Consider the following 25,849-nt stretch of genomic DNA (forward strand, 5'->3'; position numbering starts at 1 on the left):
TGCATACTCTGCCTAGCATGTCCTGCAAGCCTCTGGGGTTCCATTCCGTGTCAGCTCTTCCAGAGCACTCTCAGTGGATCCCAAAATCATTTCCAGCAGAATCTAGATACCTTCTACAACTCTCTGAGAAGGTACAGGCTCGGTCAGACACCAAGCTGAGATACCACCTGATAACATCACTGAGCAAGTAGGTAAGCAACAAGGAAGGTAGGAACTCTCTATTGCAATTAAAACTGTTTGCTTCACAGAATCTCAGAATGGTTAAGGTAGGAAGGGACCGCTGCAGGTCACCTTGTCTGACGCCCTGCAGGGCCACCTAGAGCCAGTTACCCAGGACCATGTCCTGATGGCTTTTGTACATCTCCAAGGATGGAGACTCCACGACCTCCCTTGGCAACCTGTGCCAGTGCTCAGTCACCCTCACAGCAAAGTGTTTCCTGATGTTCAGATGGAGCCTCCTGTGCCCACTGCCTCTGGCCCTGTCACTGGGCACCACTGAAAAGAGCCTGGCTCCGTCCTCTTTGCACCCTCCCTACAGGTATTTATATACACTAAAAAGATTCCCCTGAGCCTTCTCTTCTCCAGACTGAACAGTCCCAGCTCTGTCAGCCTCTCCTCACTGGGGAGATGCTCCAGGCCCTTACTTATCTTGGTGGCCTTCGTTGGACTTTGTCCAGTCCGACCATGTCTCTTTTGTACTGAGAAAGCCCAGAACTGGATGCAGCGCTCCAGGTGTGGCCTCACCAGTGCTGAGCAGAGGGGAAGGATCACTTCTCTTGACCTGCTGTCAACACGGTTGTTTCCTGGACATGACATATGATCCATTTCATCTTTCTAATTTTAAACACGTCTTAGGTATGAAATTTATTTTTGTTCCCCAAATGTATTCTTGAGTGGGTCCAATTAGCATTAAGACATGAAGGCATATTACCATAACCTATGCTGATTTTCCTAATTATAATGAAGCCAAGAATCTTAGCACAAGTATACTCTTCTATAAAATCATATTTATGTTCTGAAACCTGTAATTTTTTTTTAATTTTATACTCTTTGTATTTCAGAGATCACGTATACTCTTAAAAAACTATCTGCACACCTTGAAAGTCTTCTGTGAACTCTCCTCTATATTCAGTTAATGAAAGCAGCATAAAAATGAGAACCTAGAGGGAAGAATCACTTTTACTAATACCCCTAGGTACTTGCTACAAGACACTGAAAAGCTATGTAGACAAGAAATACACAAAGCTGTATTAACCTACAAAGCTTGCTTTGGATTTTTTTCTTGAGCGCAACGGCCAGCAATTCAACGATGACCACTACTTCCTGTAAGTTTTATTTACATATAGAAGTGTAATAATATATGTTGAAAGATATTTTTTAAGCTGGAAATCATACAGGATACCATAATAGGGACCAACTGAAAATAATTATCATACTTGACGCCAGGGACACACATGTATGACTCCACTACCATGACACATTTGTCACACGGAACTGCGGTGTGTCTCACATTCCTAGCATTGGATGGGAATAGAAGTAAAATGTCCCAACACATCAACTAATCTGGTGTTCCAGAACCCAACTATTCTATAGAAAAAGGCTGCTGTGGAAACTGGAATGAACTACGTAATTACCAACGTTACTTGTTTAAAGAAGAGCATTATCTCCTGCAGTATAGCCTTCAAGCAAGTTGCCTTTTTTGTTTTGTTTTGTTTTGTTTTTTTTAAACAGGCACTAGATTTTGTAAAGTCAGTCTTTAATCCATGAAAGACAGAGCCATTGTGCATAATGAAGTTTTTTTTTGCATTTCTTTCTTGGACTAAGTATAAGGTTTTTCTTTTGTTTGTTTTGACTCTGAGTAATAAAAAAAAAAAAAAAAGAAAACACAGTTACCGATTGAAATACATGCCTTGTGCAATGGGGACAAGAAAAATCAAACACTATTAGCTTCTTCAGAGACGGTCATCTTATTGCAAAGTTTCTGTGACTTCCTATTAACACTTTCTATTACCAAATTGTATTTTTTCCCCCTGACTGTTGTGAGAAGTTTTGCTACCAGCTTACATCTCTTATAGCATCAAAAAGACAACTCTTCAGCTTTCATGCCAAGCTGCCTCCACTCTTGCCCTTCTGGAGTATTGTTATCTGACTGGATGGTCCAGCTTTGGTTCTGTTTTGACCACTTTGCTCTGACCATCGACTTTGTTTCGATCCCTGGTTTTGTTTTGATTACTATAAACTTCTCTGGTAACCTCAACAGCAACATACTCCTATTGGTTGATTCTCTTCCACTATTTCTAGCTAATCTAGTTTATTTTCAGTAACTTCAAGACTCCCTCTGGTAGCCTCCCGATCTCTACTCCACACATACAGTCACGTTTCTCATAAACAGCAATTTATTTCCATCTCAAACATTTCTAACTTACAAATTTTTTTTTCCAACTTATGAGAACATTAAACACATTATCCAAAGCCCTCTGTAGGTCTGTATCTATTATAATTCTATGAAAGAGACTAGAAGTATGTGTCTTCTTCAAGGTATAATTCGATACTAGTATGAAATGTTTTGTTAATCATTTTAGAACTGAAAAAAAAAAATAAATTAATTTCTTTCCTTCAATACCAAGCAATAAGATTGTATTTTATACTAGGACTAGAATGAGGAGAAAGAGCTTTAGTATATGACTTTTTTTTTTCTCTCTTGAGACCTACTACTGATGTTCATTCGATCTAAATTGATACTTTTAAAAACAACAAATATGGGGAGATTAGGACATAGAAATTAACAGGCAATATGATTTTCCCTTTGGAAAAAATGTAGTCTCATAAAATCATATACATGTAAATCAATTCATTGATTAATATGACCTCACTTATTGCCTAGACAGAATCAAGGCTTTACCTTGGGTTTGTTTTACCCCGGCTTCTAATCTATGAAAAAGGGATTGCTAGGCTTGCTTTCTTCTCATATGACACTTTAAGTGTATTTGTGAAGTCTTTTGTGAACCCTTAAACCCGTAAACATTTCCTAAAATCTGGAGAGGGATTCAAGCTACATAAGATATGGAAGGCCCTCTTTTATTTTTCCAAATATTTTTAAGGGAAAAAGACAAAAAAACTGACAAGATGTATACTGGAACTATTTGTTAGCACAATTATATAATTAATATTTAAAAGGGAAAAAAAAAAACAAAACACAAAAGAAAAACAAAGCAAAAAAAACTCCACAACAATCAACCGGGCAACATTGTTAAGGAAATATGAACTAATTAAAACATTTAAGGAAGGTATTCAATGCAAGGAATGACATATTTTGTTCCCTTCTAAGCAAGAAAGACTTAAAATAGCTCAATGTCTTATGCACAGATTCATTCCTGTATTGCCGTGCCTTGAATTCTAAGGACAATCATCTCCTCCAAATGCATCTGGAAACTATGGAAAGTTAAGTTTGACAAAAAATTGCAAGTCTTTTGGTCTAACAAAAAATATCTGGTGTTCTCTTTTAGTTTTGTCAGCAGGGAGCTAACCTTTTGACTTTTGCTTGTCACGTGCGCTTCCCTCTGGAGCTAGACCTAGATTGTTATTATTCCTGTTGTTGTTGCTATTTCTTTGGTTATTATTTATTTTTATTTTCATTATTACTGCTTAATCCTGGGCACAAAGCTCGACAGCTCTTGAGCTTCTCCCTTGCTTTGGGCCCCCTGTCACACAGAACGGAGAACTGTGGCACCATGTGAATTTGCTCATGTCGCGCATGTTACACCAGGAAGGTAAAAGGCAAAGGTCAGGCACATAAATTTGCGCTTCTGTTTGTATTTCATCACCTCCATGCGGAGAAAGAAGTCGGTGTACCTAAAATAACCTAATGAAAGGCAAAGCTGGAATCATTTATTCATGCTTACTCAGCAAATTCTTCAGAAAGTAGATGAGACATTGCTAAAAAATTAATATATGCAAGTTAGGTTATGATCTACATATACTTCTAGATGTTCACACGCTCTGGGCTTTCTTAAAATGCAATTTGCTCTGTTCCAGATTTTGGTTTTGTTGTAGAAGAAGGCTACGTTACCCTTGAGTTGGCACTTCATATTTCTTCTAGAACATGCTCAACGCTTTTGTACTAAGTGCAGAGCAGGCCAGACAATGGAAATGTTTTTTGCAAATAATTACTTGCTAAAAAGTTGTTAATCTGACAAATTATCTTCAGCAAATTGTGTATGACCTGTATCTAAGCAACATACCAAAACCTAAAATATCTTTCTTCTATGAACTCATAGTATTTATTGTCTGCTTCTCATGTTTTGGGCAGCTTCACAGTTTCGATAATAAACCGTCTTTTGAAAACATTATAGGTTTTTAATAGGTGGAAGCTCTGGGCTTTTCGTTTTGACACAGTTGTTAAGTATACCCCTCTGACAACATCGATCTCTTGTACTGCATCTCAGAATCACCAACAAACTCAGTTCTCTGCTATATATATGTATGTATATATATGTAGATTAGATATAGACATAGATATATAGATAGATAGAGATAGAGATAGAGATAGAGATAGAGATAGATATAGAGATAGAGATAGATATAGATATAGATATAGATATAGATATAGATATAGATATAGATATAGATAGATAGAGATAGAGATACAGATACAGATATAGATAGATATATAAGTGCAATTTCACCTGATGAATTGCTCCTGCGTGGGCCTACATCTACTGTAATAATTCTTACTGGAGTTTATGCAGCTCCCTCTGGTCCTTCAACCAACTTTCCGCTTGTTTTGGAATGCTGCTGTTCTTTATATCAAATACCTTTACAGCTTTTGGCAGTGAGGTACAAACCCAAAGCAGCTGAGTGTCCAGCTAACGCTGTGGTATTTTATTTCCCCCAGCACCAAGCTAGAGGCGCTGGTCCAGGGACCCTGCACGCACGATTCGGGCCTGCTGATGTTTTATGCACATGGCCACCTACCACGATGGTGGAATCATTGCAGTGAATCAACGCAGAGTGGCTTATGAGCCAATGAACTCTGAAGCAGAGCACTTAAGAGCCAAACAAAAAATAATGCTCATTTACTTTAAAACTGCGTGCAGGAAAACGCTGGTTTTAGCAACGGTTTGAGACCAAATCGGTGGTGGGCACACCCTCAGAGCAGAACCCTCAAAGCCTGCTGAACCCAACAATTTCTCAGCCTGAACAGATTATACAGTTCCACTCTTTTTTTCTTTTATATTGTAACAGTACTCATTTTACATAAATATGTTAAGCAACAAGGTTAGTGTTTGTGCTGTGTTTTGTTTTCCACTCCTCTGTCAGGGAAAGAAACATGCAGACAACTTTGTTGTATGTGTTGGGTTTTTTTTAAGAAACTTATGTTTCTATGAATTGATGCAAAGAGAACCAGTCAGAAAGGGTATGCTAAGGTTAAAATGGGTAACATTTGACATAATCGTCACTGGTTCCTGAGGAAATTCAAGCCACATTCACACCAGAGAAATTTCTGTTTCTAGAGTACATGAGATATTCCTACAAGATTATACAAAAATTCATGGTGCCAAAGGTGCGTGGGTTTAGACCCACGGTCTTCATTCCCTTTCATGCAGTCTTCCAGATACACTAAAAATAGCCCGCACAACACCCCAAAAACACGGACTTAAGACTTTTTAAAACTCAGTGGAAGACTGAATTAAAGAGAGTGGGCCAATTTGATGTGCTTTATGGCTACCTTGGGCAACGGAGCATTTATTTGGAGTTTTTTTGAGCTTTACCGCACAGATAGGAAGTTTGCAACCCAGCCAAAAAACACCTGCCTGTGTAACGGATGCCCCATTGCTACCCAACATTGCAGCAAGTGTTGGCCTGTGACAGTGCCATGGATACAGCTAGGGGATGGTTTAACATCAGGGAAAACTTACAAATATTTCTGAAGCACCATCAGGAATGGCTCACTGTCCACGTGAACCTTTTGCTAAAGGCAACTGTCCTGTGGCAGTGAACTAAAAAGCTTTCTCTGCATAAAAAAGCTTTTCTCTATACCACATGTGACGTCATTTCTGCCTGATGTCGGTCTAGCCTGATAAAGAACACGCAACCTCTCCAAGAAACCTGTTTCAGTGCTTCTCTAGAGACCATTTCACAGTGTTAAACTTCACTCGCCTTTGGTGCGGTTTATGCACGTTATGTCTTGGCATAGCCAACACGGACGGTGAAACAGATTTTTCCCTTCTTCGCTGCAGCATTTCCTTATCTACCTGTAAATTGCTACGATTTCCCCCTCTAGTCTTCTTTCAACTGAACAGGTCTAGATCTTTCAGTCTGTCTGAGCATAATTTGTATTTAAGGCTTTTGCCAGTCTCATTGATTACACCGCTTTGCTAACGTATTTCTTAAATTATGGGGTCCAGCACCTTTGAGAGCGTGTCCTCTCAGTACATGGCTGCAGCAGAATGACTTTATGTGTCCTTAAGACTACACTGCTTTACATATAGGCCAATACCATGTCTGCCTCTTGTGCTGTAGCACAAAGTTGTTGACTCACGCTCATTTTATCATCCACAATGTGCATGAGATCTTTGCCTGAAGAACTGGTAAACGGCCAGTTACTCCCCATCCTATTTTTGCATAGCTAATTATTCTTGGCAAGATACAATTCTTTCCGCATGTCCCCACAGAATACCATGCTACTTTTTCAGAACGGATCTCAGATGTCAATAGCATTATGAGTTATAACTGACATTCAATGTATTTCTTTCCCAGCTTTGGGCTGTGGTAAATTTGAATGGAAACTCCTTTATCCCAGGCTTGTATTATATGAGGTATATGTAATATTTTCCAGTCTATTAGTAACCAAGGAAGATGTTGAGCAATATTTGAAGGACATTTTAAACCCATGACTCCTTGAAAAGTTTCATCCAAGAATTAGGAAAAAATTACCTGATAACATAGTTAGTCCATTGACAGCCTTTTTCAATATGCCTTGGAATACATACGGAAATTTGAGATAACTAGATAGGTACTGACATTGCTCCAAAGGTCAAAAAGGGCGACAACATGATCTAACTGATGTGTCAGGCTTTTGAACAGAGGCAACCAAATATGAGACATGATAAAACATTCAGCTCATGAAGAATTAAAAAGCAAAAATCACGGTGCTTTTCTGGACAAGAGACTACATGAGATAAACTTCATTTCATTCTTTCATGAAGTTGCAGGTTTGGTTTATAAGCGCACCTGGAAACTTTTGACACTGCCTGAATTATGTAGTGGGATGTGACACAAGGAAAGCAAATTTGTAGAACTACTACACACCTCCCACACTCGCTGGCTAGTTCTTAATTCTGCAGAAGGGAATCTGGAAATTACTGTGGATCACACTGAGCAGAACGTGAGTGGCAACTTGATTCTGCTGTTGCAGAGGCAGATACCCGGGTGTATGAACAGCAGTACATGGTGCAACGCCTGTGAAGCAACTGTTCTGCTCTAGTCAGCGTTACAAAAACCTCAGTGGCAAGCTGCGTCTGGTTTTAGCACGTTTCAAAAACATGAATTGCATGAAGAAAGTTCACAGGAGAGCAATGAACCTACCAGAGGTCTTATGGTCCGCTCAGAAAGACTGAAAAAAATTGTTTTGATTTGCTTAGTTGGTTTCAGGTTTTTTTTTTTCTTTCTAAAAAGAAGGGACATGTATTGGCAAACTACAGTAGGCAAAGGAACTTGCAATCTACAGTAGGCAAAAAGCAAAAGAATAATACTTTCTCCATGTTGTAGTACATTTTTCTTGCTGGAAAACACAAGCTGAGGGGCTTAAGCTACACCAAGATTGGCAGCCGGCTACCCGGGTAGTCACAGAAGGGATTAGCTGCCTTTAGCTGATCCACAAAGATCAGGGCTAGGTCCCTTAAAAGAGAATCCAGACACAAACTAGCAAGGTTCTTTCAACCCCAGAAATTTATCCTTGAAAAAAAAAAAAATAAAAAAAAATACCTAAATCACATGCCTTACAACGAAAGATGTTCGGCAGCTCTTATTTCTTGTTTGAACCACTCTTTCCAATGAAGCCCCTGAGGTTCAGTTCTAATGCAGATAAAACTTTCTCTTCTGGTGAACGCTCGTTAAACATTTCCTAGGCAATCCACAGTCAAGCCCAAAATAGGAAACAGAGAAGATCAGCTGAGCTTTCTTTTTTCCACTGTGGATCATTTCTGAATTCTACTCCTTTTCTTTTCTTTCCTTGCCTTGCCTTGCCTTTTCATTTCTTCTTTCCTTTCCCCTGCTCCTTTCTCCCTTTACCCTTCCCTTCATTATCAATAGCTGCAAACGGCGCGCACGCCCAGGATAACTGCACACATCCAGAGAATATGCCTAGCTTGTATTTTATTTACAGCCTGTTTGGTATTTGGGACATTGCCCGCCAATGCCCCCGATGATAAGCAAGCTTATTTATACCCTTAGTCAGCTAAAATATTGCATAATCCAAACTGCACAATAGGAAAAGTAGTCCTTCAGATGCACAAGAGTGAAAACCACATGAAGAGCTCCAGTGTTTAGCCGGTACCTCAAATAATGTTTACCAAAACCTTTACTTTCACTGCTAATATGTCTTGCATCCTGCTACTGGTCAGCGAATCTCTCTAAAGATAGGCATAAAACACAAACAAATGAATTTTAAAACGACCCATCAGCAAAGAGTTTTAATTTTTTTCCCCTTGCAAAGAGCAAAGCGCATTGCAATACAACATAACATCCCAAGGTTTACATTTTTTTCCTAAGTCTTCAGAAAGCAACCATTGGTTTCAGGTGTGCTCTGGGTAATAACAAGGCGTATAAATAATAGTATTGAGCAACGCTTCTGTCATCTACACTTATTAAGGAAGGGCTATAAAGATTACAATTTCCATTTGCAGCACAGGAAGAAAACTTAGTGATGCAAAATAATTTTTAAAAGGCTTCTTAGGATGTTAGTGCCAGGTCAAAAGGCAAAATGAAGGAGAATGCAGCTGCCAGGACAGTCCTTAGACAATCAGGCCTCTGTCTCTAGGGATGCAGTAACATGGAAGTACAGCTTGAAACAACATTTTTTTAACCAAGTGTTGGTCCAGTGTTGGCACAATACATCTGCTTGGTTAAGCGAAAAGGAAAAACAAGGATTCAGGAAGAGTTCTTGTCTCATTTAATACGGACTGAGTGGGGGACATCCACACTAGCAAATGAAGATGTAGGCATCTGTGATAAAGCACGGAGCCTCTTACCATCCAAAATACCTAACTCTGTTTAGCACTGCTCCAAGTAGGTATTTTCAAAACAATGTCCAGGCAGAGGCAGACTGTGTCGAAAAAAAAGTCATTCTTGATGAAACTACAGCAGATTTTACTCCTTCCATCCTCTACTGATTCATCCTATCAGCACTACTCCATCCCAATTCCAGGTCTTAGGGCTCTCAAAAATGCTCACATGCCAGCTGTGAGGGCACACCACACACACCCTCAGTCTTGTGCTATAAAAACACTCCCTGGTTACTGTCAATGCAGCTCACGTTGTTTCAGATACTCTGGAAAAAACAAAAACAAAAACCAACAAAAACCACAACACAAAGTAATGCATTTTATTGCTATGAAGAGTCCTTGAAGAGACCTGAGCAGATACAGGACCAAGTGCTACGTAGTTTTGACTGGGGGAGAGATTTCAAACAAATGTGAATGGGAACGAGCCTGTGTCACTTAACCTGTGGGCCAGGTATCAGTCCTTGGAGCTCTTTTATTTGGCACGAATATTTGGAATCTGAGGCATCATTTTATAATTCAAAACATTTTCAAACGTAGCAAGTAGTAACCTCCCCAATTGTAGGAGAGGTAGTGAAACTGATAATTTTGGGTGATGGTGGATACCTAACAGTGGGAGAGAATCAGGTACCTTTATAGTATTTCAAGTTGGTCCTGAAAATTTATACACCTTTTTCTTTTTTCTTTGTCATGCCTTACGGTGGTAAAATCAAACTTCTACAGAAAACCCAACAATGATTAGGAGAAAGTATCTCCTTACAGTTTTATTACAGTGGTTTATGTGTCACTTAAAATCAGCTAATAAAGTATATTGAAATACTGATTCATTAGACTAAGTTCAAACTGTAGTAGTCATATTTCAGTAGTCAAAATAATAACATATACAAATGAGAGCCTAAATATAAACTAGTCTTTTTGCAAATTGGGATGTCATAATTTCCCAGCCAGCAGAAGAGAATGCTCGTGTCTGTGCTGCATCAGAAACTGAGAGCAATGTTTGAGCATCTTTGTCTGATGCAGAAAACTCCAGCAGTTTTAGAAAAAAAATAATAAATATAACAAAATAATGTACTGCACCTGCATAATGACCTGTATTAAAAGGAAACAACAGTTTCCATTCTTTTAAAAATACATTATGATCACATAATGGTGATGATGATGATTATGATAATAATGTTGTTTTTCTAAATGCTATGCATCCCTCACCAGAATGTGTAAAAACACGATTTGATAAAAACAAGCGTCTGGCTTCCAGCATCACTACACCAGGCCACGGATGCCTTGATAAAAGTAAGACTCAAAAGGCTGTGGCAGCTGTCCTGAAGCTGGGCATTAACGGCCAGATGCGCTCTGCATTTCTAACAGCTCATTACCCACCGTAAGTTCAGGCCCACGGCAAGTTTTAAAAGAAGAAGTGACACGTCTTGGGTAAACCGAACACTGGAAGGTGGTATCGTGACTCGGGAAGACACAGTATGTCCCCTGTCATCATTCGTGGCTCCAGAAACCTTCGTATGAGCACACTGAGCAAGGACCTTCCCTCCAACTAGGCTGATCTTTCTACAGGACCGAGCAGGGAAGAACAATTTCACACCGGTCAGCATAAATTACAGCCGCCTCAGGGTACTCTAAATTACGTTTGGCAGGACGGAGCGGTTATTCAAGCAGTGGAGGCTGACTGAAATGTGGCATGGCTTCATATTTGGATGACTCTCCGATATGCAAGGGTTTCTTTTAGCAAGGGGTTACTCTCAGGAAATAGACCATTTTTTTTTTTTGGTTGCTCTGCAACAAGAAAGTAGCTCAAAATAACCAGGAGAGCGCTCTCTGATTTATATTTGCATCGGATAACTCCAAAAAATGGCCTTATGGCAGGGTGAAAGCAGCTCTGGTTTATAACTGAGTCCAAGGGTGTTGCCGGACCTTTCAAAGAGGCATCACCCAGCCCTCGTCCCGCTGACACCCCCTGGGCTGGTTCCCCACCAGCTCTCCTGTATTCTTTGGAAAATCCCTGCCACTTTTTTTTTTTTCTTTTTTTTTTCTCTTTTTTCCCCCCAACGACTTGCAGATGAACCACACGCTTAACCCACGCTGGCCAAATTACACGGACTGTCTCAAATTTTAAACTGAACTCTGGTTTTCTTAAGTTGAGTTGCAGTACAGCATTATGAAAAGAGCTTGAATTCTAATTTTATTACAAAAAAAAATCTTGGAAACGTATCCATTACATGCTGGAAATTTCTAACTAGACAGTTTAAGATTTTAGAGCGGTGTTTGCATATGCACATGCTCTTACTAGAAATATTTTGCCTATTTCTTTACATAAAAAAACATAGGCAACTGTGAGAATTGGGTCCTAAATACTGACTGTATTGAAATTAAAGGGTGCATGACAATTACAGAAGTTTTTTAAAATCTGGCACTCTCCTGGAGTTACATTTTATGAAGCAAAATGTTTTCTAATATTAGTAGGTTCCAGTCCCAAAGAACAGTGTGTAAAGCACCTCTGAAATTTAAGATGACAGACAGAACAGTTGCAAATATTACACTTCTCTCCGCATGATCCATATCTGAAGCTATTTAAATGTCAGTTCCTGTTGCTTCTCGTTCTGAAAAAAAGAAATCCTTTTTGTAATTTAAAAAGGAAATTTGCTAAAAATAAGTAGGCTTTCTACCAGTAAGATCAGATGTTTAGGAAAGCTAAGAAAATGTCAGGTAAAACAAATTACAAACGTTAACAAAACACACCAAGCATTTATAAAGATTTCTCTCTTTTTTTAACTTAAACAATACAGTGCTTGCTGAACTTCTACCACAAGCTCATGTCAGTGCTGTTGCTGATAAGCGAAGAACACTAATATAAATAAATGTTCTTGCTGATAAGTGAACCACAGGCAGCCCTTCCTGCTATTAGTGAGTTGTTTTTTTTTTTAAAAAGGCACACTTTGTCTCCATTCTCACCTCCAAACAACGCAGCCAGAGAATCTCCAGCGCTGGGTGTTAACAGAGGCTTTTGCAATACGTAGAGTTTTGTTTGTTTGGGGTGTTCAGGGTGGGTTGGTGTTTTTTTTTCCCCCCCTTGCTTTGCAAACGGAGGCAGCTCTCGGTACAGCATGTGCAGGGCACCGCGCCGAGCGGAAACCCGCAGCGCTGCTGCTGGGGAGGAAGTACCAGTTTCTTTCCTCACAAGCAGCCTGAAAAACCTAAATTTGTGAGCCTGCAGAGCAGAGGGTCTTCAACTCCCTCCCCCCCTTATCAAAAGCTCTCCCTTTCCCAGGCACCCAGAAAAACCCAGCTCTTGGCTCCGGGCGCTGCTGCTTTTGGGCAAATGCCGAGGTCGGTGCCCCAGGAGCTCGGGTCCCCTCCGGCAGCCGTCCCACCACACGCAGCCACCTCCAGCAAGGGGCACGGTTGGCGCCGCTTCCACGTCTGGTTGCCCCCGGGATGACAAACTGCCACTGGTTGAAAGCTGAGGGTTGCAGGCTCCACCAGCTGTTTATTAACAGGGTTTTATGAGGCTGTGCTTTGTTCGCCAGCGTCGGCGTGCCGCACGAATGGGCAGCTTCTTGCAGCTGAGCATCCCAAAGCCAGCAGAGCTCCCCGGGGAAGATGAGGCACCTAGAGGAGACCTGGAACATCAGACCCTGTGCCAGCATTGAGCCTCTGCCCCAAAAGTACCTGTCTGGTTGGAGCTACAAGTTCATCTTACACCTTTGCAAGAAATCTGACTCTCTGTATGTTGCGAAAGTTCTTCAAAAACCCACAGCCACAATATTTCACCAGCCATTTCACGTGCTATCCTACATGAAGAACCACAGAATGGTTTGGGTTGGAAGGGACCTTAAAGATCATCTCGTTCCAACCCCCTGCCCTGGGCAGGGACACCTCCCACCAGCCCAGGTTGCTCCAAGCCCCGTCCAACCTGGCCTTGAACCCCTCCAGGGATGGGGCTTCTCTGGGCAACCTGGGCCAGGGGCTCACCACCCTCACAGCAAACAATTTCTGCCTCAGATCTCATCTAAATCTTCCCCCTTTCAGTTCAAGGCGAGGGAGCTGTTCCCCCTTGTCCCATGGCTCCCCTCCCTGCTCCAGAGTCCCTCCCCAGCTTTCCTGGAGCCCCTTTAGGGCCTGGAAGGGGCTGGAAGGTCTCCCCGGAGCCTTCTCTTCTCCAGGCTGAACGCCCCCAGCTCTCTCAGCCTGTCCTCACAGCAGAGGGGCTCCAGCCCTCCCAGCATCTCCGGGGCCTCCTCTGGCCCCACTCCAATGGCTCTGTGTCCTTCTGATGTTAGGGGCTCCAACAAATGTGGTATTGACCCATGGTGACAGCTACACAAATTTTGATGTCAACATGTAATAGATTCCTCGTTCAATTTGCCCTACTTATCTAAGAGATAGGGTGCAAGAACTGCAAGCAGGGAAAAAACACTTTTTACCCTATAATTTCAGCAGAACAGTTGATTTGAGAAAGGTTCTATATGCCTATGGAATTATTTTGGAAAAGAATTAAAAAGGCGAGGGCTTTCCCTATAGCTGCAGCTCAAAGATTACACCATGATGTTACTTCTGTCTTTGTTTACTTGCTTTTCCTCAAAAGGAAAAAGGAGATTTCCTCAGGAACACCAAACATCATCTGTTTATGGGTCAAAGCAAGCAAATCTCAGGTGAACCACAAAAGCTGCCCCAAAGAGTCCAGTACAGCTGTGAAACAAGGCACCCACTTGTACAAGCACATTTTGAGACTTCTGCCATCAAATACTGCTGACCAAAGCACAACAGAGCTAGGCTGACCCACCCTGTACTTGGCCTCTGTCACCTCATCGCGATGATGCAAAAACGAACAACCCAAGAAATCTCTTACTGCCCACACAAGTGCTGTGGATATTGTTTGGTATGAACGAAAATTAAAGCCACATTTGAGTTTGGATTTAAATCAGTTTATATCTCATGCAGATTAGCTCAGAGGCAGGCCCATGCCTTTTATTTCATATATAATTCAACATAGGGAAATTAATTATTTTACTGGATGTAAGTTTCAAATTAAATTCAAAATGTTTAATAACAGTTTTTCCGGATTTTATAGAGTGATAATGTAGCAGTCAACCCTTTGGCATTATTTAGTTTTCTTTTAGTTTCCTTCCTCTATGCAGCAAAACACGGAGGAAAGGGAGTGAGCGTAAGAGGAGAAGAAGGAGGGCAAGAAGGTAATGAAAACACAGTTGGGCCATTTTCGTTAAGAAATGTAGACTCAGAAAGCAGCGGCACTTACAATTGCCAGAAATCAAGCCAAGGCTTGCTCATTCTTGTTTACGTTACGACAGATTGTCCCAAAAATCTTTTTGAAAGACGACTCTACATCAGTGGGAATTGCTGCTAGAAACTTGACCCTATCACCTTCACCCGCATGTCAAAATTCATTATGAGTAGCATCATATTCATCAACGGAGGTACTCACAGAGTAACTACAAACGATAGAAAACAGTGGGCAAAATCCAGTCCACCACAACCAAAGAATGAAGAAGTGCCAAGATGTTGTTTTGAAACAGCAAAGAACAGGATCTTCAGAAGATTCAGTTTGAGTCAGTCTGTGCAACAACAGCCTTGTCGATAAACCAGACCTATTGCATAATAAAGCTAAAACCAATTTCCTTGTTTTTCTCTACTGCTGCTGTTACTGTAGAGCTAAACAGTTGGGAAAAGGGGAAAAACAAAATGCCTAAGCAATGCTTTTCCATAATGAGAACCCAGAATGTCATCTGCTGTTGCTTTAGAACATGGCCCACTGTGTTTCAGTCTTCTCATTATACCGTCCTCTGGAAATTTCTCTGAACAATTTTATACCTACCTCTTTTTTCTTCCCCCTCCCCCCCCCGTGAAAATAAACACTAAGGAAACATCAATTACCAAAGGAGAAGCAGCAAGGACCTATCAGAAGCACTGCGTTAATACAGTGTAGGCTTCCAAGGCACTGGAAGCTCTGGAGACCCCGGCAGATCGTCCCAGAAGTCCTGGAAGACTTGTAGCCTTCAGCATTTGACCAGAAAAATAGGCTGGCAGAAACCTGCTTGAAATCTCTTAGAGCACTGTTCTTGCCAACACTGCAATCTTGAAATCATATAAGGAGCTATGTGTCTGATTTCAGTTAATTACCTTGCTCCTGTTTACATCTGAGGCTTTTTCCTCATATGTACCAGCCACTATCAACGGCTTTGAAACAATGATCTATTATTATGCCTATTTTTCAGTTGTTTTCACTATTCAATATTTGTTACAGTTTCTCACGTGCAAGGACATGTTTCCCTTGTGCTAGCATTCAGGGCAGAAACTCCTAATTAGCTAACTTTTTCGATCCGTTCTTTAAACCAAGGATTTTAATATAGATCTAGCTGAAAAAGGAGACATTTCCATGTGCAAACTGCCAAACATCAATGAGGCTCATGTTGAAAGTCCTGCCCTCCGGCACGAAGAATAACAAAACGTCATGCAAAAGTTTTTTTCCTGCTTCAAAACGGTATTTAGTACGTACACCTTTTTTAATCTGCATGTTTTGTTGGGACACAATAAATGTCCAGGATAAGCACACGCTACGACTGCTGTCTTTTGCAGCCTCTCAATTAGACTTATTGAGTCTCTATAAGCCATGCTGACAGTTAAATTTAATAATACTAATACAAATCAATCTGCTAAAGCTGCGTTCCTTTTTCTCAGACGTACCTTAGCACAGTTGGGTGAGATACACTTTTAATTACTGGTGCTGTTCCGTAGCACAGGCAAGAGTCAGCCTTCCAAAGCACAGCCCACCGCACTGAACACAGCCAAAGCCCGTGCACTTCCAGCAACTAAAATGAGAACGCAAAGCGGACCTATCGCAGAACAGTGCTGTGTTAAAGCTAAAAAAAAAAAAAAATATTTTTCCTACTCATTTTAGGAAGATCAAATACAAGAGGTTAGATATAAATACTTCTTATAAACAGCATGTCAGTGTCAGTGAAGCAGTCAGAGCCAGTTGCTGGTATTGATCTCAGTATTGCTTATTTTAGCATTTCCTGCTATATTCTAGCATATCAGATGGAGGCTTTTCTAAACTGTTGGTAAAGAGATAAGCCGGGAACGAGCTTTTTTAGTAGCAGTAGGCGGTATTCTGCTAATTAAAGATCATAAGGTAGGAGGGACCATCTCGCTAATTTCTTACACAACCTGAAAGGAAATAGGAAGCTTTTAAGAGCTGTCAGAGGCAGGGACGCACGCCTTCATCCTGCAGCTGTTCTCTGTTGCTCTTGCCATAGTACTACGCAGGGCTTCCGAGACGTCTCTCTGGAGTTTTGCTGGTGGACATAAATCCCCTCGTCTGAACCCATTTGAAGGATCAGGCCCCGAGGTCGTTTGTGGGTGCAGCTTTCGCCTGTAACAACCCACCCATCCAACCCTGTAAGACGACCTTGATTTGCCAGAACCCAGCAGTGGCTGGGTATTCGTATTACATAATAATACATTTACATAATACCAATATAATATTGGTATTTATATAGTAACAAATATTTTTTCCCACTCACTTCTCAAAATTTCGTCGCTCAAATCATCCAGAACTTATCTTTTCTTAATTTTAATGCTTTAAAAGCACAACACGGGGATTATGCCTGTTTCTGATGTGCTAACATTTGCTTAACATTAACCGTAAACACTTGCCAAGGTACAGAAAGCACTCAGCCCCCTGCCCCCGCCCTCAACTATTTTCCTCTGCTGAAAACATATGTTGGTAATGAGGGATAAATAAAAGGTAATTAAAGCCAGCACATTTAGCAGTGAGATATTTTTAAATAATCCTTAGCAGCAGGTAGCGCATTAGGCAGATTCATTGGAAATAATGCAGGAATTTAGGAAACAAAGCACAAGTGCAGAGTACAAAAAAGGCCAAGTTTTGAAGTCTCTTAGCTGTTGCTATAGGTCAGGGAAGTAGGGTAAGATATATTTATACGCGGGAATGTCTATATTGCAGTGCAGTGTAGACATAACCCAAGTAGCGCTGGTTCGTCAGAAACATTTCTCCTACAGTAGCACAGAGCTCAGCATGGGCTAATTCACCCTGCCGTGAATGGTGAGAAATGAGACAGTGAAAAACGCAAGCTCTTTTTCCCCCCCACGGCTCCGTCTGAGCGGTCCGCGCGGCAATCGGCCCCGCATCCACATGTCCAAGCATCGTTCCGCGCTGGGCTTCCAGCAACCCCGGTTTGCAAAAAGCTTCGGAACCCGAGGCGGTTTGCCAGCAAACTGTGGAGAAAGGAGGTGGAAAAATTGGGATAACAGGAAGCCCAGGCTGGAGGGAGAGGACTGTGCAGGGAAACGCTTCCAAGTCCGCACAGATCATAAAGCAAGGCTCAGGCATTCGGGGATGGGAATTCCACATCCATTCATCACACAAACCTCTTCCTCTTAGCGTGTCTGACAGTTCAATTAGAATCCCTGAATGCTTTTTCTGGCTGTTCTTAGCTATTTTCTTAGCTATTCCTGCCTGTAAAAGTCTGGTGTTTCAAACATGTTCTAAGATTCAGGACTAAATTCAGCGCTTTTGAAGTAATAAGGGAAGAGGGACATAGGAGACTTCATACAAACACTTGGACAGAAATTCGCTCGCTCAAGCTAGAAAATTCCAGTTACTTGGGAACAGGGAACAGTGGAGAAGCCAGGGATCTGTGCCCAGGATGCGTGCCGGCAGGGAAAGGGTCATTCAGCTTGGTGAGACCCAGAGCGGCGTCCAAGGTTTTGTCTGACTGAGGTAAGCGTCAGCGCACCAGCATGGCGAGTGTTTCGGTTAGACAGAAAGCACGACTCTATCTGGAACAAATAATTAAGGTTTATGGGGTCCTCCTTGTAAGTAAATAATCAGAAGTTGCGGAGGCTGTAGCCCTTGAAATAAAACTTAACGAATACTGTCTGGAAAGTTGCTTCAGGAGGATTTTGCTTACAACAGCATCAAAGCAAATGAACCTTGGAGAAGCACTTGGACAAGACATCACGAACTATTATGTCTTATGTTTTCGTTCAGGTCTAGAGCCTAGACTGTCCCCATCCTCCCACCTAGGAGCCAAAATGTATTTATTTAAGCTATCTGTGGTGGGCCTTATCATTCAAACTTCCATCCCTGGAAAGACTTTAAAGTAAACATTTCTCATCACTTGCAACTTTTATGCAGTCTACATATCAAGCAGGGCATAATCGCTTCGTGCTTCTTCCAAGCCTTCCGCTGCTTGACTAGACTCGCAAGAGGTGCGAACCCTGCTAGCGTTTGTGCTTGACCACATGGAAGAGTCTTTGGAAGTGTACACTGTCTCTGGTTCTGTGCGTTGTACAGCTCTCAGCATACAGTAGTAAACAAACTAACAATTAAGACTTAATATCTGAGGGTATGAGTCACCTCCATGCTTCTATTTTATCTCTAGTTTGGGTTACAGCCCAGTGGGGCATGCCTCGCTCACAGAAACCGAGCACTCAGACAGCAAAAGCACTGTTTGTTCTGCCTGAAATTCAGGTCTGAGTCCCTCTCACGTGAGGGTACACAGAGTGCCCTGATGCTCTGCTGTGCACTGGGTACTGGAACACATTTTCTGTGAAGTTTCTTTTCCAAATAATGTTGGACATGGCTCCTAGACATTAATTTGTGCCCCGTGCCTTGCCCGTGTCTAAGAGCTTGATTCAGAGACACTGCAGTGTGAGTACCAGGAAGTGCTGCGACTCTTAGTCACAGAAGAAGGTTCATCATTTCCAGCTCTCTGGAGCCTTGTGTCCTCCCATCCCCTGGCTGTGGCTGCACAGTCACAGATCCAGTGACTTTGCTGGAAAAACCTCTGCGTTGGGCTTAGACTGTATGGGAGATTATGTTTGTTTTCTAGACAGGAATTTTCCAGGACAGTTTTTTTTTTTCCTTATTTCTCACAGATATCATTGTGGCAGATGATATAAGGAAGATACAGAATCATAGAATCATAGAATGTGTTGGGTTGGAAGGGACCTCTAAAGGCCATCTAGTCCAACCCCCCTGCAGTGAGCAGGGACATCTTCAACTAGATCAGGTTGCTCAGAGCCTCATCCAGCCTGGCCTTGAATGTCTCCAAGGATGGGGCCTCCACCACCTCTCTGGGCAACCTGGGCCAGTGTCTCACCACCCTCGTTGTAAAGAACTTCTTCCTCATGTCTAATCTAAACCTGCCCTGCTCGAGTTTAAAACCATTGTCCCTTGTCCTATCACTACATGCCCTTGCAAACAGCCCCTCCCCACCTTTCCTGTAGGCCCCCTTCAGGGACTGGCAGGGGCTGGAAGGTCTCCCCGGAGCCTTCTCTTCTCCAGGCTGAACCCCCCCAGCTCTCTCAGCCTGTCCTCACAGCAGAGGGGCTCCAGCCCTCAGATCATCTTCATGGCCTCCTCTGGACCTGCTCCAACAGGTCCATGTCCTTCTTGTGCTGAGGGCTCCAGAGCTGGACACAATATGGGTGAGAACATTTAGCTTAGCCTTTTTCTGCTGTTAGATGTTATCGTATCATTATCACTGAAACCAAATACCAGGGTACTGCAACAATTTTAAAGTGTTGTAAAGGTACATGTGGTTCTTCTGTGGCCAGTTTGTTTGCACAGGGGATTTCACAGAGGGAAATGAATGAACCAAGTGGGACCTCCTAATGCAGAGTGGAGATCATTCTTCCCTTGGACAAATAAATGATCCTGCTAAAAAAGAGACACTTCCAAACACTGGAGGGATTGTCAGAGGGAAAAGATCTCTTAGAATCGCAAGGAGCAGACAGACAGCTCTCAGAAATGACTGAAAAAAAAAAGCTCTGGGAACTAGAGGAAACTGTACAGTTTGCTTCAATCAAAAAAAGCTAGGCTGAAGCTTGACTAACGTCGTGCTTGAAAACCAGCTTGACCAACTTTTGCAAGGACACAGTGGGCAGGGAGCTACTTGTTTACAAACTTTAAAATTTGTATTCTGTCATGTCTAATCACTTCCAGTTTTCTTCATTTCAAAGGTTACTTGCTTTAGTTTATACTCTAATAGAAAAAGTCCTTTGGCCTTCTTAGGCGAATTCAGTTTCAAGACAAAAGTCTAGTCAGTTACAAAGATTAAAGCTCCAACAAGAGTACCTCTCAAGTTTATAAAAAATATACTTTAATGCTATTGTAGGCAAGAGTTTTCAAACCACTGAAGTGAGTTAAAAGTTCAAGCTCCACTGAGCTGTGATTCTGGCCAGTTTTAGAGCAGTATGGGTTTTTTTTCTAATCTCTCTTGGGTACAAGTCCAGTGAATGTAGCATAACCAACCCTTAAACTCATGTTTGCGAAGAAAAACTGATACGTGTAATTAACTAATTCTGTCCTCTGATCTCAGAAACAGATGAGGCAAGGCAAAACCACACAGATGGGTGTGGTTCCACCGACTTCAAAGGCTACTGAAAGTTTTACTTGTATGCAAGTGTGGACAATTACATTTTCAGGGCTACACCAGAAATCAGAAAGCTACTTTGGTGTCGAGGATGCCTATTTTAGAAGTTCTTTTGCTTGCCTCTTTGTTTTCTAAGGGTGAGAGAGTTACCATGTGTCATGAACCCAAACCCAGTTTCCTCCGTAGAGCATGACTGAGTTGTTGCTCGTCTCCAGCCACTCACCAGTCTGAGGTTTGATATCTATACCTGCACTGGTTTCCAGAAGAAACTGCCTGCAGTCTGTAAATCCCCTGTGATGCAATCCCTCTAAAGATACCCACGAGGCACGTATGGCTGACATTTTTCTTCAAAGTCACCACCAATGAGACTGGGATGAAACCAGTGGGAGCTAGATTTTGTGTCATTCTTCACATTCCTCTCTTCACCTTCTCAGCGGCGCCTCACATCTCTCTTTGCCAGTATCTACAGTTTCAATTTGCCTCCAAATGTTTTCCACCATACCAGGTGTCTTTGTACTTTAAGAGACCTACTCATTTTAACCATATTGCTAAAGCTAAACTCACTTTGAGAACCTTAACTAAAAGCTATTTAGAAATGAGGCCATGACCAGCTAGCAGCATATCCCAGGACAACAGCCAATGTTGAAGTGTCTGAAGACTGGAAAGTGCAGTGAGCTTCAGAATTTGATTTTAAGCTGAACTCTTGCCTTGTTGTGAACTCATCTGTTCATAAATTCTATTTATTCAACAAGAAAAATTCTTCTCAAGAGGAGAATAAAGTGGGCAAGAACGTTAACAATTCCTGTAAAGAAACATGGATTATGGGTTTGGCTTATAACCTTGAAAGAGACAATCAGATGGGAGATAGAAAGAAAAAAAAAATTGAAGAGAAAGGTTATCCTGAGGTCTGTACTTATGTCACAACACAAAGTCATGGTGACATTCAGTGTAACAAGAAATGACAAAAGGAAATACTTCTTTAAAACAGCGTGTACCTAAATGGTAGACTTTATGTCCTTAGAAGATATTTTAGACAGAGATATTTTAGACAGATATTGCAGCAAGTTCAAACAGGGGTTGGAAAATTGTCTGCATGACACAAAACCTCAGAAATATAGAAGGATAACATACATTTTTTAGAGTGATTTTAAACCATCTAGTTCAGAGCTTAATTCAAATTTCATTTATTAGCCAGTTGAAAGGAGGTGACATCTGCCTCTTATCACTAAAAAGCACTAATGCCTCCGCCATCGTGGCAATTCTAAAGCAAGGATACACATTTATGAGCATGGTTACCAGAGACCAGGGTAGACAACACACTTGAAATTTAGAGACACATTCAAGATTTCAATTACAAACACTGACAAACCTTCCTGTAAGGCTGTTACCATAACACAGAAAGTAAAAACCAGGGTAGATGACAAATACCTATCCAAGCCCCTTCTACAAGTCAGCGGCACACAGAGAATGTCCCCACTTTGAAGTGTCATGACATGACTGAGCCAATGGTTATCACACACAGAAATTAGGCAAAGGTGCAGTTACAGACACCTGCATCTGAAATAACTTGTTATTCTTTTTTAAAAGAAGCCATAACTAATGCATATTCTTAAGAGGGGATCAAATCTTATTACTTTCCTTATTGAAGTTACTGTATCAGATATTCATAGAACCTCCACATTTCTCTTCAAAGATATCCAGACAGACTGTTCTTCCACCATTCCCACCCATCCTAGGCAAACACCCATCTCACTACTTCCTTCGTTCAAGTTATGCTGATATGCCTTTCATTGCCAACTCTTCCAGTCCTATTCAAACAGCCTTTCACCTCTTCAGCTGAGCAATGGGGAAATTAGCAAAGGGAGGAGTAAAAGAGCCCTTTCGTGGCAGTTAGCTCTTTCACACATCATCGAGCTATGATTTGAAAAAAAAAAAATGCTACTTGGTGGCACTGATACAGGCAAATTTAACAGTATCATATAAAAATTCACATAATGCCGAAGATTGCACTGTTCACACCGTACATAAACTTTGCTAATTCTGAAAATAATCAGCAGTTTGTATACTGCCGTTATCACCATAGCAGCCTGTTAGTTTCATACTGGGACATGTTATGGGAGTTATTGTACAAAATATATGCACATATGTGTAGAATTTGTCATATCTGAAGGAAGACCCTGTCATAATATTTCTTTTGAAACATAAAATCCAGCACAGCTCGAATCTTTATCTGTTCAGTACAGGCATAATATTAAGTTCTTTCAGTATAGCCATCCTGTTGGCTATTAACTGTGCCCATGGCATTCTGGTTAGGTTGTTCAGTCTGGAGAAAAGAAGGCTCCAAGGAGACCTTCTAGTGGCCTACCAGTATCTTAAGGGGGCCTACAAGAAAGCTGGGGACGGACTTTTTAGGATGTCGGGTAATGGCAGGACTAGAGGAAATGGATTAAAACTAGAGATGGGACGATTCAGACTGGACATTGGGAAGAAGTTCTTCACCATGAGGGTGGTGAGACACCGGAACAGGTTGCCCAGAGAGGTGGTGGAAGCCCCATCCCTGGAAGTTTTTAAGGCCAGGCTGGACGGGGCTCTGAGCAACCTGATCTAGTGGGAGGTGTCCCTGCCCAGGGCAGGGGGGTTGGAACTAGATGATCTTTAAGGTCCCTTCCAACCCTAACGATTCTATGATTCTAAAACAGTTGGTCAGACACCACAGTAATGCAAAAATGAGTTGCCCGAAGGAGCGATCACTTAGGAGAGGGCTAAGATAAGAGGCCTCACTGCTTTTATTACTTTAACCAGTTTTCCAGTTCTCATATGAAGTGAGTGACTCAGCAGCACACCATTGTTCTCAAACTATTTCTGAGGCTGATTCTGAAATTACTACGTAATGACCTTGACTTTGGAAATCTCCTTGTTACTTTTTCCACTACTACATCCTGGTTTGGAGCAAACAAACCAAGTGATGTAGTTCAATCTGTCCTTTTTCCTACATTCCAGCTTTGAAAGTCCTCTTTGTAAAACTAAGAGCAACTTTTAAAGCGGTCTTCAAATTAGGAATTAGCATCGATGCTATTTATGAAAATCCTTGCAGATATCTCCTTAAAGTGTTCACATTGACTGAGCTGGAATAAGCTGCGCACTCAGTAAGCCTGGGATGATTTCTGGCATTTGCCCACTTTAACAAAATGCTGGAAAAGTTTTATATTTAATTTGGGCAAATGAGTTGGACTGAGTAATTTTCCTCTACTTAATAATTTTATCAGAACTTAGGGATTTTTCCTTGCTTTTGAAATAATGAGACACGGACATCAAAAGAAAACAACTGTGAGACTGCGGTTCGCTGCATGGTGATACCATCAGGCCAGTCTGATTGCAATCAGAAGACTTGATTATGCTACATACATTTCTCGTGTTTTCTATGCACAGAGAAGCATTTTGCCATGAAAAAAACCACAACACTCTTGTTCGCCAAGTTCTGCAAAGAAATATCTATGTGTATGGCACGGTGTAGAGCTATACAGCTCGAATATTAGGAATGGTCTGCTATTGTCAACATCAGGTACTCTTCTAAGTTGAGAGGTGGTGTCTGTTAATGTGGTAGTAAACCTTGGCTCACGTGCCCAGATGGCTTCCAGTACCCCATGTAGCTCTTTTAGATCTAAATCAGGTATCCCCCCTCATCATGCACTGTATGTGTGTATATATGCATATACACGTATATACAAGTAGTATTTATAAGTGCACATATATATGTATATGCATATACTCAGACACAGAGATACTGAATTTCAGTATCCATTTCTCACAGCAATTCCCTTTGTGTGACAAAGAAAAAGGGTACTGATTTTTTATTTCGGTTTTAATGGAACGATGCACACTGTATCTTTTATGGAAGATAGGTGGATATTCTCCTGTTCTGGGTCTACTCTGCAAGCACCCTCATAAGAATTTTTCATAAAAAGAATTTGTATGCTCTTATATTATTTTAAAAGGAAGCTGTGTGTTTACCCTTTCCTGCGCATGAAGCACGTAATATGACACAAAGTGAATAAGCGTAACGGCCTTATATCCTAGAATAGCTATTATCGTAGATTAGCTTTGCCAGAAAAGGGTCCAGAGTAAAAGAGGTAGGGAAGGAGAAGAAAAATATTTATCTATGTACCTTTTCATTTAAATGTCTTAAGTTCTATGATGACGTATTGTTGTAATTAGGACAGTTTTCTGAGGTTGTATTTAACTTTGAAAGAGCTGCGTTAATTATCGGCATTACAGCAATGCTCAAATTGGGAACAGTTTGGAGTATATCATATTCAATATTCCATGAGGAACACTTCAGGAAATATATTTGACAAGTTAATGCAGTAACATTGCTTAGCAGAGAATATATTTAATAATCTAAGAGACGGGGATTTAAGGCTTGGTTTGGTGGTGGGGTTTTTTTTCAAATGCAGAAATGAAATGGAAGAAAAACACACTCTTCTGCTTACTTCTGCAGGAGCAACCATTTCTATCCTTTACCCTGGAATTGCGCAGTCTCAGAAAAGAATAAATAATTCACCCACAAAGCAGACATGCCTGAGCGGGCTCTGCCAATGCTCAGCCCTGGATGGAACTGTGGAGAAACTGGAGCAAAGCCCAGCTCCATGGAAAGGGCTGCATTGCATATGGGTGACGTACTTGCTTCGTCGCCACCAAACGCGGAATCCCCCCACCCCTTACTGCATTTGGCTGTATGCATACCCCCTTCTCTACGTGCAAGAAAATTAAATATATAACAATACAGAGAGCACAATAGCTAGCCCACGCTTTCTCAAAAGAAAACTTACAGATCACTGTAGACAAGGCCATAAATCTGTGCTGTGCTGTGATGATAGACTCCTCTCAGGATAATTAAAAGCAGGATCACAACAAAAGCTGGAAGCCCCCAACTCAAAAGGAAGTAAAGCAGATAGCGCCGCTCTGTGTGTTCATCATTCATGACCAGGACGTACCAGAAATTAACAGCCTGGAGAATAATGCAGAATATTAATCAGTAGACTTGGTGGATGATTAGCTATCCCAAAAAACAATCACTCTGAAAGTCATAATACACCGCATTTCTGTCCAAGCATAAGTCTATATATAAACATTTTTCAA

At 41.4% G+C, this 25,849-nt stretch overlaps 1 protein-coding gene across 17 annotated transcripts in view; it reads right to left on the reverse strand.

Moving 5' to 3' along the window:
- Positions 1-25,849, reverse strand: part of ADGRV1 (adhesion G protein-coupled receptor V1) — a 304,201-nt gene that overhangs the window by 59,773 nt on the left and 218,579 nt on the right. For all 17 annotated transcript variants that reach the window (XM_054186136.1, XM_054186133.1, XM_054186132.1 and 14 more), the window contains one exon: positions 25,540-25,718. In XM_054186136.1, coding sequence (XP_054042111.1) covers positions 25,540-25,718 — 179 coding nt within the window. The remainder of the gene's footprint in view (positions 1-25,539; positions 25,719-25,849) is intronic.

This window comes from Rissa tridactyla, chromosome Z (genome assembly GCF_028500815.1).
Source record: "Rissa tridactyla isolate bRisTri1 chromosome Z, bRisTri1.patW.cur.20221130, whole genome shotgun sequence".
Taxonomy (NCBI): domain Eukaryota; kingdom Metazoa; phylum Chordata; class Aves; order Charadriiformes; family Laridae; genus Rissa; species Rissa tridactyla.